The sequence below is a fragment of the Apus apus genome, chromosome 13, assembly GCF_020740795.1.
Source record: "Apus apus isolate bApuApu2 chromosome 13, bApuApu2.pri.cur, whole genome shotgun sequence".
Classification (NCBI taxonomy): Eukaryota; Metazoa; Chordata; class Aves; order Apodiformes; family Apodidae; genus Apus; species Apus apus.
Window position 1 is genome coordinate 18316996 of NC_067294.1, and position 14855 is coordinate 18331850.

The 14855-nt window shown below is 57.1% G+C and overlaps 1 protein-coding gene across 1 annotated transcript in view; it reads right to left on the bottom strand.

Annotated features, from left to right (window-relative positions):
* Positions 1–14445, bottom strand: part of LOC127390254 (protocadherin alpha-2-like) — a 132504-nt gene extending 118059 nt beyond the window's left edge. The window contains exon 1 of the mRNA XM_051631569.1: positions 11977–14445. Coding sequence (XP_051487529.1) covers positions 11977–14445 — 2469 coding nt within the window. The remainder of the gene's footprint in view (positions 1–11976) is intronic.
* Positions 14446–14855: the final 410 nt, after the last annotated feature.

The following is a 14855-nucleotide window of genomic DNA, read 5'->3' on the forward strand; positions in this document are numbered from 1 at the left end:
AAGGTTTTCTACTGCCATCCTCTACCCCACACCATGGGAAACAAGATCTCCACACGTAAGCAAACATCACCCACTCCTTCCACAAAGACAGATCAGATTCTAACCAGCATCTCCATTGCTCTCAGGCAAGACTCTTCCCCACCCTACATCACCCTTCCCATCACTCTGGCCCAGCCTCTAAAGACACAGAATTTGCTTGACACTTCAAGATGGCCAGATCTAATCCCTGCCCTGCATGTGATCCCAGCCTTTGCACATCCTCATCTTGCCTCACGATTGGCACACTCACCTTTCAGACATGCCACACTCCCCTCTGGCTTCACCAGTCTCAGCTGAAACCATTACATACCTGGGAGCAACACCACTTATGGAGGTGATGTCACAGCAGCTCTAAAGACAAGGGCATTGATTGCACAGTGTGAAAGAACAACCCAAACGTGGATCAACACACCAGTATCACTGATGGTATCTACTGCACAGGAAAATGTGGTGTTGGGTATGGGATGGGTTTTCTTTCAAAAGAGGATTTCCAGGGGTTTTGGAAAGGTGTGGCTGCTGATGCAAATATACAAGTCACATCACAACAGGCTGGTGTGTGGTGACACCGCCTCCCTGGCCAAGAGCACAGGCCCACAGTCCCATTCAGATGGGCAGGAGAAGAAACACCCACCTTTAGTCAAAGTCCTCTGCTTGAACACTTTATGTCACTCTGTAGAATAACAACACACTTGGAAAAACAACATGGAAAAAGTCCATATTGACTTCCCTACTTCATTAATAGCTCCAGTGAGAGAACCAAAAAGGAGAAAAGAGTCCACAGCCAGAGAAAACCCTGAAGAGCCAAACCCAACCATGTATCACTCCTTTTCTAAGGAACAATCATAGAAGAGGACAACAGTTTTTAACAAGAAACTACCTCGGACACCACCAAGATCAGCACTCAGAAACAGGGAATAAAGCAGAAAATACTGCCAGGGGGACTGTCACATCCACAGCCCCCGTGTTACATACACCTCTGGAAAACTCGGGTGGAAATGATACAAGTCAATAGGCAAGAGCTTTGATTTAGATCTACAGCAGAACAACCTCAGACAGCAGCAAACCTCAGCTGCAGCCTGTAACTGCTGCGCCCACCAAGGGAGGCAAGGACGCTAAAGCAGCTGCAAAGGTCCCATTAACGCCGGGAAGGACCCGCCAAGCACCCACCGCCCGTAGCACCCACGGGAACACACCGGGCCCCAACAGCCCCAGACCTGGGGCCGGCTGACGAGGATGAGAAAGGCCAGGAAGAGGCGGAGGGGGAAGGGGCGAGGGGCAGGACAGGGAGGCCACTGACCGTGTCCAGCAGAGCGGGCGCCTCCGGCTGCGTCTCCTTCGCCGCGGGGCCGGGCGGCGGCGGCGGCGGGAAGTTGGGGCTGAAAACCATCAGGTCGCTCTTGCCCGCGCCCTCCGCCACGCACAGGCTCCGGCTCTGGCGCTGCGAGTACGACCAGCTCCCCACTTCGCTGGCGCACACCAGCCGTCGCCGCACCGGGCCCCGACACCACGCCCGCCCGCGGCGCACACCGCGACGCCCCGTACAGCACCACCGCCAGCACCAACACGCTCGACACCGCGCAGATGGCCACCACCAGCCACACGTTCGTCACCGACGACCACGACAAAGCCGCGCCGCCCTCCGCCACCGACAACGGACCCCGCCCCGACCCCAACCCCGACGACAGCGACGACCCCGCCGCCGCCGCCTCGGCGCCCTCCACCAGCGACACGCTCAGCGTGGCCGTGGCCGAGCGCGCCGGCTCCCCGTGGTCCCGCACCACGATCACCAGCCTCTGCCGCGGGCCGTCCGCCTCCTCCAGCGCCCGCGCCGTGCTCACCTCGCCGCTGTACAGCCCCACGCGGAACGGGCCCTTCCCCCGCGGCTCCCACAGCTCGTACCGCAGCCACGCGTTGTAGCCCGAGTCCGCGTCCACCGCGCGGATCTTCGCCACCACCTGCCCCGCCGGCGCCCCCCACGCCGCCCACGCCCACAACAACGCCCCCGCCACCGGCACCGGCCCCGACGCCCCCCTCCCACGCCGCCTCGCCCCACGCGCCGCCGCCCGCGGCCGGCAGCAGCGCCGGCGCGTTGTCGTTTCTCGTCCACCACGAACAGCTGCACCGTCGCGTTGCCGCACAGCGGCGGCTCCCCCGCGTCCACCGCCCGCACCTCGAACTCCAGCACCTGCACCTCCTCGTAGTCCAGCGCCTGCAGCGCCCACAGGCGCCCGCTCTCCGCGTCCACCGACACGTAGCTCGACGCCGACCGCCACCCCCCGCCCGAGCCCTCCCACACCGAGTAGCTCACGCGCCCGTTGCCCGCCTCGTCCGGGTCCCGCGCCCACAGCCGCGCCAGCTCCGCGCCCGCCGCGTTGTTCTCCCGCGCCAGCACCGTGTACACCGCCTGCGCGAACGCCGGCGCGTTGTCGTTCACGTCCGACACCGGCACCCGCAGCCCCAGCCTGCCAACCAGCGCCGGCGCCCCGCCGTCCTCCGCACGCACCTCCACCTCGTACTCCGACACCCGCTCCCGGTCCAGCGCCTCCCGCAGCACCAGCGAGTACGACCCCGCGAACGTCGCCACCAGACCGAACGGCGACGCCGGCCACACCGCGCACGACACAAGCCCGTTCGCCCCCGAGTCCCGGTCCCACACGCTCAGCACGGCCACCACCGTCCCCACCGACGCGTCCTCGGACACCGGCACCGACAGCGACGTCACCCGCACCTCGGGCGCGTTGTCGTTCACGTCCAGCACCTCCAGCTCCACGCTGCAGTGACCCGACAGCGGAGGGGTGCCTTGGTCTCTCGCTTCGATTTCAAGGTCAAACGACGGAACGTCCTCGAAATCCAGTTCTGTCGCAGTCTGTATCTCCCCGGATTTTCTGTCAAGGATGAAAAGGTCCTGAACTTTGGCAGAAGTCGCGTCGCTAAAGGAATAATATATCTCACGATTAATTCCTTCATCGTTGTCTGTCGCTGTTAGCTGGAATAACACAGTACCTGGGGCTGCATTCTCCGGCAGCTGCACTTTATACACCGACTGGTTGAACTGGGGCGCGTTGTCATTTGCATCCAGCACCGAGATCACCAGCTCCATCGTGCCCGACAGAGACGGCCGGCCCCCGTCACTCGCCGTCACCACCACACGGTGCACGGGCAGCGTCTCGCGGTCCAGAGCTTTCATTAGTACGAGGACAACCGAGATTTTCTTTTCGTCTTTGGATTTTACTTCCAAACCGAAGTGCTCGCTGGGGCTGAGTGTGTAGGAGAGCTGCGCGTTAGAGCCGATATCCGCGTCCGACGCGCCCTCCAGCGGGAACCGAGACCCGGCAGGGGAGTTCTCCGGTATACTCAGGTTTTTTCGGGCGGCGGGGAAGAGCGGGGCGTTGTCGTTGATGTCGGTGACCTCCAGCTCCACGTGGAAGACGCGCAGCGGCCGCTCCACCAGCACCTCCAGCCGCAGGGCGCACGGCGCGCTCTTCCCGCACAGCTCCTCCCGGTCCAGCCGCGAGCTCACCACCAGCGCCCCGCTCGCCCCGCTCACCTCCACGCTCGCCCGCCGGCCCTGCGCCACCAGCCGCAGCCGCCGCGCCTCCGCCTCGCCCGCCTCCAGGCCCACGTCCTGCGCCAGCCGCCCCACCACCGTCCCGGCCTTGGCTTCCTCCGGCACCGAGTACCGCACCTGCCCCACCACCACCGCCCACACCGCCTGCACCACCAGCACCCGCACCGCCGCCGACACCACCCAACACACGCCCATCGCCGCCGCCGCCGCCCGCACCGGCCCCGCACGGCTCCCCGCCGCCGCACGCACGCACGCACCGCCTCTCCTGCCCGGGACCCCGCGCCGCCCCCCGCGCTCACAGCCGGGCTCTCCGCCGCACCGGGGCGGAGCCGCCTCGCCGCTCGCCGCCGTTTCTCAGCCTGCAGCGACACCGTGTGCTGCTCCGCCGCCTCACACGCTCCCCGCACCGACCGCGCTACCGCCTCCGTCATGCTCAGCTCCTCTCCCGTCTCTTCTCGCCGCTCGCCTCTTTCTTTTGCTCTCCTTTCTCACACCTTATTTCTTATGCCGTGCTTGCTTGTTCTTTCTTTGCAGACAATCCGTTATTTCCTTCTTCCTTATTCTGTCTTCCTTTCTCTTCCTTGCCCCGTCTTCTTTTTTCCACTTTAATCTCTTCCTCCTCTGCTTTCTTCTTTATCCCCCGTGTCTATTCTTTACTCCCGCTTCCAGCTCCACACTCGCTTCTCGCATACCGGCAAAGACCATCGAACACGGACCCATCAGCGCTAATTACGGCTCCATCAGACATAATTACGGCCATCATCGCTAATTCCGCACCATCAGCGCTGGAGCGCGGTACTCGGACCAAGAGGGAGGCTCTGAGAGACCAGCTCTGCTCAGCGTCTAGAGGTAAGGTTGGTGCCTGCTGGTTATCTCCTTTGTCGTTTCTTCTTCCTTGCTTCTTTCCTTCATTTCTATCTTTTTACTTCCATAAATTCCGTCCTTGTTTTTTCAGTTCTCTTCTGTATTTCTGGGTTTTTTTTCCTCTTTCTCCATTTTCCCCCACCCTTTGTTCTTTTGCTTCTTTCTTCTGTCTTTTCTGTTTAGAGAATTTCATCTTAGCTGCAGTCTCCTCCTTTCTGGTTTTCCTTTACCAAAATATTTTCCACCACGCTCACACTGAAGCAAGGACATCCCCTCAGGCACGAGATCTCATTCCTCTTTCCACCACTTTTCATCGGGCCCTACACAGCATTTCTGAGTACCAAAGATGCATAAATACCACAGGTGAATGCTGGTCCTCTCCTCTATCATCTCTTCATTCTTTCCATTTTCTTCTCTTTCCCGCTCACTTCTTACTGACAGAGGTTCCTGCTTTTCCTTCTACCTTTTCCTCTTTTGCTCTTCCTTCCTGTCCCCTTTTTCTTTCTCTCCTGCCCTATCCTTGCCTCCCATTCTTTTCTAATTCCATCCTTGTATCTTCTGTTCACTTTCCTCTTTTAAGAAATTTTTAAAAATTCCACACCAGGTTTGCCATGAGGCACAGACCTGCCCTTTGGCAAAGAGCAGCCTTTCCTTTCCCCTATCACCTTCCATCCTTCCAGACAGGGAACAACCTTCCTGTTTTCCTTCAGTCTATGGATCCCCACCTCCCCTTATGTTCTGGAAGAAGAACACACTCTTGACCACTCCAGCCAGCTCAGGGATCAGAAAATAACAGAGCAAGGCAATCATACATCAGCAAAAAACCCACCACTCTCTGAAACACAAGCCCAAGACCCAGATACTTGGATGTCCATGCACACAGGCTCCAAAGAGTCCAAACTACACAAGGCAGTCTCTCCTTCAGGAACTTAAACCCATCACAACACAGCACCACAACTCTCCGTGAAGGCTGAAAAAGCACAGGGCAAGCACAGCTCCCAAGCAGCTTTCATGTACCTCGATTCTTCCAGCCTCCTTTTCCACCTACATGGTCAATGTCAACATCTTGCTTTCCCTTTCAGGCAGGCAAGTGCTGACAGAATAACACATCAAGAACTTCCCTACCGGGGCCTTTACTTGCCTTGGAATAGGGGGTACCCCATGAGGGTAACATCACAGCATTTACACCAAGAACAACATCCCCTCAACAAGCAAAACACCCATACAGAGAAATTCATTGGGGTCCCTCCACCATCTGTGCTTGCAACCACTCACACTGTGCCTGGAACTACCAGGACAGGAATGAGAGCAGGAAGTGCTGCTGTGTTGCTTCAAATTGTAGGCACTTCAATCTCAGCAGCATTTGATGCATCCAACATGACAACACCACAACAGATAAGGAACATTATCAATTCACATTATGAGAAATTTCTGGGGAAGATAGACATTTAAAATTACTCACACCATGCAAAAGCCTTGGAGAGGCTGGATAGAGCACAGTGCTCCCTCACGCAAGAGGCAAGCAGGAGGAGAGCATGAAAACTAGAGGACCTTCTGTCAATGCCAACCTCACCTCAAAAGACTGGAAAAGCCATCCCCAGCACTGAAGACAAACCTCCCAAATATCTACAAAGTGAAATCTGCAAGATTTCCACCATCTGCACCTCGTCCAATGTTACCAACACACTGCCAACATGAGAGAAGAAAAACCAAGAGGGTGGGAGTTTCTGGTAAGAGGAGAGAAGAAAACTGAAGGGTCTCATCCCCCTGCATTGGTACCCAAGAAGAGAGCAACAGAGTGCAAGGATGTGCAGGAATCCTGGAGGCACTCACAAGATCCTGTGCAAGTAGCACAGCCTGTGAAGGCTATTCTTGGTGTTTTCTACTGGCATCCTCTACACCACACTCAGGGAAATGGCATCTCCACCTAAGTGACATCATCCACTCCCTCCCCACTGACACAAACTATGATCTATCCAGCTTCTCCCTTTCCCTCAGGCAAGACTTTTCCTCACTCAAGGTCACACTCTCCATGACAAATGCCCAGGTCTGACTTCAGCCACTCACAGGATCGCTGCCACAGTACCCAGGAACTGCTCCAGCCCAACAACATGCTCCAGCTGCAAACCCTGGTCAGGACATGATCCAGGTCTTCACACGTCCTCCCCTTCCCTCACCAAGGGCACAAAGGACACGTGGAGGGCTGCAAAGCCTCACAGGGTCTGACAGACTCTTCCCAGATGCCTCAACTTCACCCTGAATGGATGGTGGCTTTTCAGCAATCTCAGATGGAACAGCAGAGCTATGCATTAGAGCTTAAACAGTCTGTGATTACAGCTTGACAACCCCAATTCCAGTCTGCACAGATTTTAGTCTTTGAGAAAACAACACCAAATACTGCAGCAGAAGTGCACTCATGTTGTCAGCTGCGTGGGAGAATTTATCCCATAGCAAAGCAGAACTGGGCTGCTCTGCAGGGTCTGGTGTGTATCTGCATCTGTCTGAATGAGTTAAGGATAACAACAAGACTCATCCTCTCCCCAATTGCTGACTGTGCATGTGAAGAGGTAGAGGGAGTCCAGCACACAAAGACAACACCCACCTCCATCCATCCCCTTACAATCCCAAAGGCTCTTGCTTCCCCTTCCAGGCAGGCATGAGTGGCCAGAACAACACACCAAGAACCCCCGGACCCAGGGGCATTAGTCCCCACAGAACCTGCTCCCTCATTAGGATGATCCACCCGTGAAAAGCCACCAAGGCAAAACCACAGCACTTTCACTGACAACATCCCCTCAGTGTCCAACACAGCCATTCCAAGAAATGCATTCGGGTCCCTCCTCCACCCACTCTTGCTGCCACCTGCTCACACTGTGCCTGGAAGCCCCAGGAAAGGAACAACAGCAGACAGTGGTGCTGTGCTGCGCCCACCATAGAATCAAGGAATATCTCAATATGGAGGGCACTCGTAAGGATCATCCCATCCAACACCTGCTCCAAGCAACATTTGCTCGATCCAACATGAAGATACCATGACAACACCAGGACAAATGAACATCTCTCAGACTAATCATCTTCTTATGTAGAAGAGACTTACCTGAAGCATTCCTTTTCCAGAAAATAAATCTTCTCAAGGCAGGGTAATTGCTTCTAAGGAACATTTTCCTTTAATGTTAACAGAGCAGGATGGGGAAGATGGATTGGAAAAAATGACCCACATTCTGCAAAAGCCTTGAAATCACTGGACAGTGCACAGGGCAGCGTTGTGCTCTTCCCATACACTGATGGCCAACTGCCCAAAACTCTGCACCCCACCAGCTGCCACAATCCATCAGTCTGCATCTCACCCATTTCACTGCCAACACATTGTCCAATGAGAGAGAACAGCAAAAAATATAACAGAAGTTTCTGGTAAAAAGAGAATCCACAGAGCCCAAGCAGCAGAGCAAGGCCATCCTATGGCCAAGCAGAGCTCTGCTACAGCAGAACAGAACCCACCACCCACGGAAACAGAAGCCCAACCCAGATACTGCAACATCTGTGCTAACAGGCTCCAAAGACTCCAAACAACACACGGAGAGGGGAATCCCTTGGGGAACCCAAACTCATCACAGCCAAGCAAAAGAATCCTTCAGAAAGGCTGAAAAAGCACAGGGCACCCTCAGCTCCCAGGCACTCCTTCACGGACCTTGAGGAAGAGCCATCCTTCCTTCCTCATCTTCCACCTGCACAATGAATGGCAAGCTCTTCCCTTTCAGACAGACATGAGCTGCCAGCACAACACACCAAAACACCTCCTCCCCAGAGGCCTTTGTTCCCTTGGAATACAATGATCCACCCACCACACAGCCAAGGGGACACCACTGCATTTTCCCTGAGAACATCCCCTCGAGGCCCAACACATGCACTCCAAGGACAATGCATTGGGGTTCTTCTCCACCCATGTTTGCTGCCACCTGCTCACACTGTGCCTGGAAGCACCAGGAAAGGAACCACCGCAGGCAGTGGTGCTGTGCTGCTCCAAACCTGTAGGCAACGTCTGGTTGATCCAACATGAAGATACAATGACTAAACAGGAATAAAAGTGCATCTGCCTCTCACACTCAGTATCTTTAATGAGCAACTTACCTGAAGCAGCACCGGTTGGTTCTTCAAAAGAAAACACAACAAAACAACCATAACAAGAAAAAAACACCCACATTTTCAGGACAGCAGAAACCATTTTAAGGGACATTCTCAAATTAACATCGTGAGAGATGCCCAGGGAAGATGGACATTTAAAAATGACCCACATACTGCAAAGGCCTTGAAACCACTGGACAGTGCACAGGGGCTCCCTCAGGAACTGCTGTCACAAGAAACTTAGGAGGGAAACATGAAAACCAAGGACATTCTCTCAACATCAACCTCAGCTCAGGAGAGTGGAAAAGCCATTCCCACCACTGATGACAAACACCCCAAATATCTACACATTCAGATCTGCAGAAATTCAACTGCCTTTATATCACCCACTACTACAAACACACTGCCAGGGTGAGAGATGGAGAAACACAGGGTGGGAGTTTCGGTAAGATGAGAGCAATAAAACCAGAAGATCCCATCCCATTGTACTGAAAGAAGAACAGGGCGCAAGGATGTGCAGAAGTTCTAGAGGCACTCACAGGAGCCTGTGCAGGTCGCATTGTCTGCAGAGACACTTCCTGATGCTTTCTACTGGCATCCTCTACTCCACACTCAGTAAAACGGCATCTCCAGCTAAGTGACATCGTCCACTTCCCCCCCAGTGACACAAATTGTGATCTACTCAGCATCTCCATTTCCCTCAGGTAAGACTTTTCCTCGCTCGAGGTCACACTCCCATGACACACGCCCAGGACCTACTTCGGCCACTCACAGGATCACTGCCACAAGACCCAGGAACTGCTCCAGCCCAACAACATGCTCCAGCTCCAAACTCTGGTCTGGACAGATCTTCACACATCCTCACCTTCCCTCATGATTGGCCTGAAGAACACATGGAGGGCTTCAGAAACACAGTTTCTGGAAGAGCTACACATGAGAACTGACTTCTTAAACATTCTGTGACAAGAGCTGTGACAGCTCTGATCCCAGACCGCGTGGATTTTGTTCTTCAAGAAAAGCACACCAACTGCTGAAGCAGAAACACCATCACGGTGTAAACTGGGTGGTAGAACATGTGCTACAGAAAAACAGAGCTGGGCTATTCAGGACACTTTGTGTATACATGAACATAAGTGAATGACTGAAGCTTGACAAGAGGACACACCATCACTACAGAGGACACATGTGCAATGGCACAAGCAGGGGCAGTTGTGTGCACAAGGCCTACACCCACCTCATCACAGGGTCTTAACATCTTGACTGAGCATGAACAAAGAACCATCATGACAACATTAATGGCTGTGGACATTACTATGGACTCCCACCAATATACAAGGACACTAGGTTGAAGCAGATTGAACTCTTCCCCAACACCTCTTTCCCAAACAACAGCAATAAGGTTCATCAGAAAATATTCAGTATCTGCAACACCCCCTGTCTTCAGGGATGCATGGCCTACATCAGGAAGCAGAACAAGGGACTGTCTCTGGTCGGAGACATTCATGATCTCAAAAGACATTATGGACACTTCAGTACCATGTAACTATCTCAGGATCCAGAAGGCCTGCAGCTCCAGAACCTTGAAGCCTGGGAAAGGATCCTGGGCAGGAACACTCCATGGTTCCTAAGTGTGTTGCTGCTGATGCAAATATTGAAAGAACATCACGACAATCCAGTGGACATCATGTCATTATTCTGGCCAGGAACACAAGACCACAAGCCCTCACATCAAGGAAGCACCACAAAACCTACACAGATGGTGTCACACACACTGTGCTCAGCAGACTCTTGGTAGTTCACCCTTCACTTTAGGATCACCCTGCCTCATTATTGCAGACATCCTCCATTCCCCACTCTGCAACACATGCACTCAAGAAAAACAGATCATCTCCCATTACTGCCTTATGACATGGCCCATGGTTTTCCCAAGAGTTTCCAATTCAGACAAGTCTTCCCATTGCTCCAAGTCACCCTTCACACCAGCACATGGCCAGGCCCTACTCAGAGCCACTAACACAATCACCTCTATGATACGCCACTGCTTCTTTTCCCACCACCACAGCTTTTGCAGACCCTTCCATCAACAAAGCCCCACAAAAACCACACAGATGGTGTCACACACACTGTGCTCAGCAGACTCTTGATAGTCCACCCTTCCTGGTTTGCCAAGCTTCAGCTCTCTCACATGGAAATGTTACACACCTGGCAGCTCCGTTACACGTGCAAAAGTTACACATCTATCTGCAGAGATGATCTCAGGATGGCTCTATGGCCATGGCCATGGCTTTCCTCCTCTGTGCTCTGATGAGCACAGCCCCGTAACGGATGATGTCTAAAATATGGGATAGTGTGTGGTGTTGGTTTTTTTTAAAACAGAAGGGTCTTCCACAAGGCTGTCAATGTTGATATGAATATTGAACAACGGGCAAGTGCACATCACAGCAAGTCACTTCTCCAGCCAGGAAAGGAAGTCCATAAGATGGTGTGAGCTCTCGTTTGACTACCACAACAGTACAGCAATGGATGCATAAGACAATTTGTTGGTACTTTTCAAACAAGAGGTTTCCAGGCTGCCACGAGGCTGTCACTGCTGATGTAAATATCGAAAGAACATCACAACAGGCCAGTGTAGAGCACATCATGACACTCCTCCAGACAGGAACCAAAATCTATACCACAAGTTCTGGGGGCCAGTAAAAGGAAATTCACATTTCTGACACTAACTTTGGGTCACATTGCTCTCCCTGAACACTTTACACTACTGAGGATCAATATTATTGAAAAAGCAGGAAGTCCAAATTTCCTTCCTACTTCATGACCCTACATAATCATGACCCTCATGAGCCACCTAAAAACCCCTTAAGTTCAGGGTGACCTTGAATCACAATTCTCCAGAGGATTATCAAAGAAGGAGAATTTTGACAAGAAACCACATCCAATAATAACACAGTCAGTGGTGAGGACTGGAAAATAAGGCTGCAAAGAGGGCCAAGGGGACTGTCACCACCACAGCCCACATGTCACACATCCCTTCAGAAAACTCAGGTGGAAATGGGACAAACCAGTAGAGAAGAGACCCGATGTCATTCTGCAACTCACACTCAAACTATCAAACCGACCTTTTGTTTATGGTTTCCTTCACCCACCCTGCCCCTCCACGGCTAAAACAAGAGCCGGGAGCTACGGAAGGGAGAACAAGGCAGATGGAAAAGGTCCCGTTAACGCCGGGAAGGACCCGCCAAGCACCCACCGCCCGCAGCACCCAAGGGAACACACCGGCCCCCAACAGCCCCAGACCTGGGGCCGGCTGAGAAGGATGAGAAAGGCCAGAAAGGGGCGAGGGGAGGAGAAGAGGCGAGGGGCGGGACAGGGAGGCCACTGACCGTGTCCAGCAGAGCGGGCGCCTCCGGCTGCGTCTCCTTCGCCGCGGGGCCGGGCGGCGGCGGCGGCGGGAAGTTGGGGCTGAAAACCATCAGGTCGCTCTTGCCCGCGCCCTCCGCCACGCACAGGCTCCGGCTCTGGCGCTGCGAGTACGACCAGCTCCCCACTTCGCTGGCGCACACCAGCGTCGCCGCACCGGGCCCCGACACCACGCCCGCCCGCGGCGCACACCGCGACGCCCCGTACAGCACCACCGCCAGCACCAACACGCTCGACACCGCGCAGATGGCCACCACCAGCCACACGTTCGTCACCGACGACCACGACAAAGCCGCGCCGCCCTCCGCCACCGACAACGGACCCCGCCCCGACCCCAACCCCGACGACAGCGACGACCCCGCCGCCGCCGCCGCCGCCTCGGCGCCCTCCACCAGCGACACGCTCAGCGTGGCCGTGGCCGAGCGCGCCGGCTCCCCGTGGTCCCGCACCACGATCACCAGCCTCTGCCGCGGGCCGTCCGCCTCCTCCAGCGCCCGCGCCGTGCTCACCTCGCCGCTGTACAGCCCCACGCGGAACGGGCCCTTCCCCCGCGGCTCCCACAGCTCGTACCGCAGCCACGCGTTGTAGCCCGAGTCCGCGTCCACCGCGCGGATCTTCGCCACCACCTGCCCCGCCGGCGCCCCCCACGCCGCCCACGCCCACAACAACGCCCCCGCCACCGGCACCGGCCCCGACGCCGCCTCCGGCGCCGCCTCGCCCCACGCGCCGCCGCCCGCGGCCGGCAGCAGCGCCGGCGCGTTGTCGTTCTCGTCCACCACGAACAGCTGCACCGTCGCGTTGCCGCACAGCGGCGGCTCCCCCGCGTCCACCGCCCGCACCTCGAACTCCAGCACCTGCACCTCCTCGTAGTCCAGCGCCTGCAGCGCCCACAGGCGCCCGCTCTCCGCGTCCACCGACACGTAGCTCGACGCCGACCGCCACCCCCCGCCCGAGCCCTCCCACACCGAGTAGCTCACGCGCCCGTTGCCCGCCTCGTCCGGGTCCCGCGCCCACAGCCGCGCCAGCTCCGCGCCCGCCGCGTTGTTCTCCCGCGCCAGCACCGTGTACACCGCCTGCGCGAACGCCGGCGCGTTGTCGTTCACGTCCGACACCGGCACCCGCAGCCCCAGCCTGCCAACCAGCGCCGGCGCCCCGCCGTCCTCCGCACGCACCTCCACCTCGTACTCCGACACCCGCTCCCGGTCCAGCGCCTCCCGCAGCACCAGCGAGTACGACCCCGCGAACGTCGCCACCAGACCGAACGGCGACGCCGGCCACACCTCGCACGACACGAGCCCGTTCGCCCCCGAGTCCCGGTCCCACACGCTCAGCACGGCCACCACCGTCCCCACCGACGCGTCCTCGGACACCGGCACCGACAGCGACGTCACCCGCACCTCGGGCGCGTTGTCGTTCACGTCCAACACCTCCAGCTCCACGCTGCAGTGACCCGACAGCGGAGGGGTGCCTTGGTCTCTCGCTTCAATACGAAAATCAAACACGCGGACGTCTTCAAAGTCCAGGGCGCCTGTCAGACGAATCTCACCCGTCCTCGGATTGACAGCAATCACCTCTCTTCCACTAATGGGAAGGAAACTTGTCGCCGTGTAGGTCACTTCACTGTTACTTCCTAGGTCCGGATCCGTGGCGTTCACCCGCACCACCAGTGCCCCCTCTGCAGCGCTCTCCGGCAGCTGCACTTTATACACCGACTGGTTGAACTGGGGCGCGTTGTCATTTGCATCCAGCACCGAGATCACCAGCTCCATCGTGCCCGACAGAGACGGCCGGCCCCCGTCACTCGCCGTCACCACCACACGGTGCACGGGCAGCGTCTCGCGGTCCAGAGCTTTCGTCAGCACCAGAAACAGGGATTCTCGGTATTCGTCACTGCGCTGTAAATCCAGAGCGAAGTGCTCGCTGGGGCTGAGTGTGTAGGAGAGCTGCGCGTTAGAGCCGATATCCGCGTCCGACGCGCCCTCCAGCGGGAACCGAGATCCCGGCAGCGACAGTTCCGCGATGCTGAGGTTTTTTCGGGCGGCGGGGAAGAGCGGGGCGTTGTCGTTGATGTCGGTGACCTCCAGCTCCACGTGGAAGACGCGCAGCGGCCGCTCCACCAGCACCTCCAGCCGCAGGGCGCACGGCGCGCTCTTCCCGCACAGCTCCTCCCGGTCCAGCCGCGAGCTCACCACCAGCGCCCCGCTCGCCCCGCTCACCTCCACGCTCGCCCGCCGGCCCTGCGCCACCAGCCGCAGCCGCCGCGCCTCCGCCTCGCCCGCCTCCAGGCCCACGTCCTGCGCCAGCCGCCCCACCACCGTCCCGGCCTTGGCTTCCTCCGGCACCGAGTACCGCACCTGCCCCACCACCACCGCCCACACCGCCTGCACCACCAGCACCCGCACCGCCGCCGACACCACCCAACACACGCCCATCGCCGCCGCCGCCCGCACCGGCCCCGCACGGCTCCCCGCCGCACGGCTCCCCGCCGCCGCACGCACCGCCTCTCCTGCCCGGGGACCCCGCGCCGCCCCCCGCGCTCACAGCCGGGCTCTCCGCCGCACCGGGGCGGAGCCGCCTCGCCGCTCGCCGCCGTTTCTCAGCCTGCAGCGACACCGTGTGCTGCTCCGCCGCCTCACACGCTCCCCGCACCGACCGCGCTACCGCCTCCGTCATGCTCAGCTCCTCTCCCGTCTCTTCTCGCCGCTCGCCTCTTTCTTTTGCTCTCCTTTCTCACACCTTATTTCTTATGCCGTGCTTGCTTGTTCTTTCTTTGCAGACAATCCTTTATTTCCTTCTTCCTTATTCTGTCTTCCTTTCTCTTTCTTGCCCCGTCTTCTTTTTT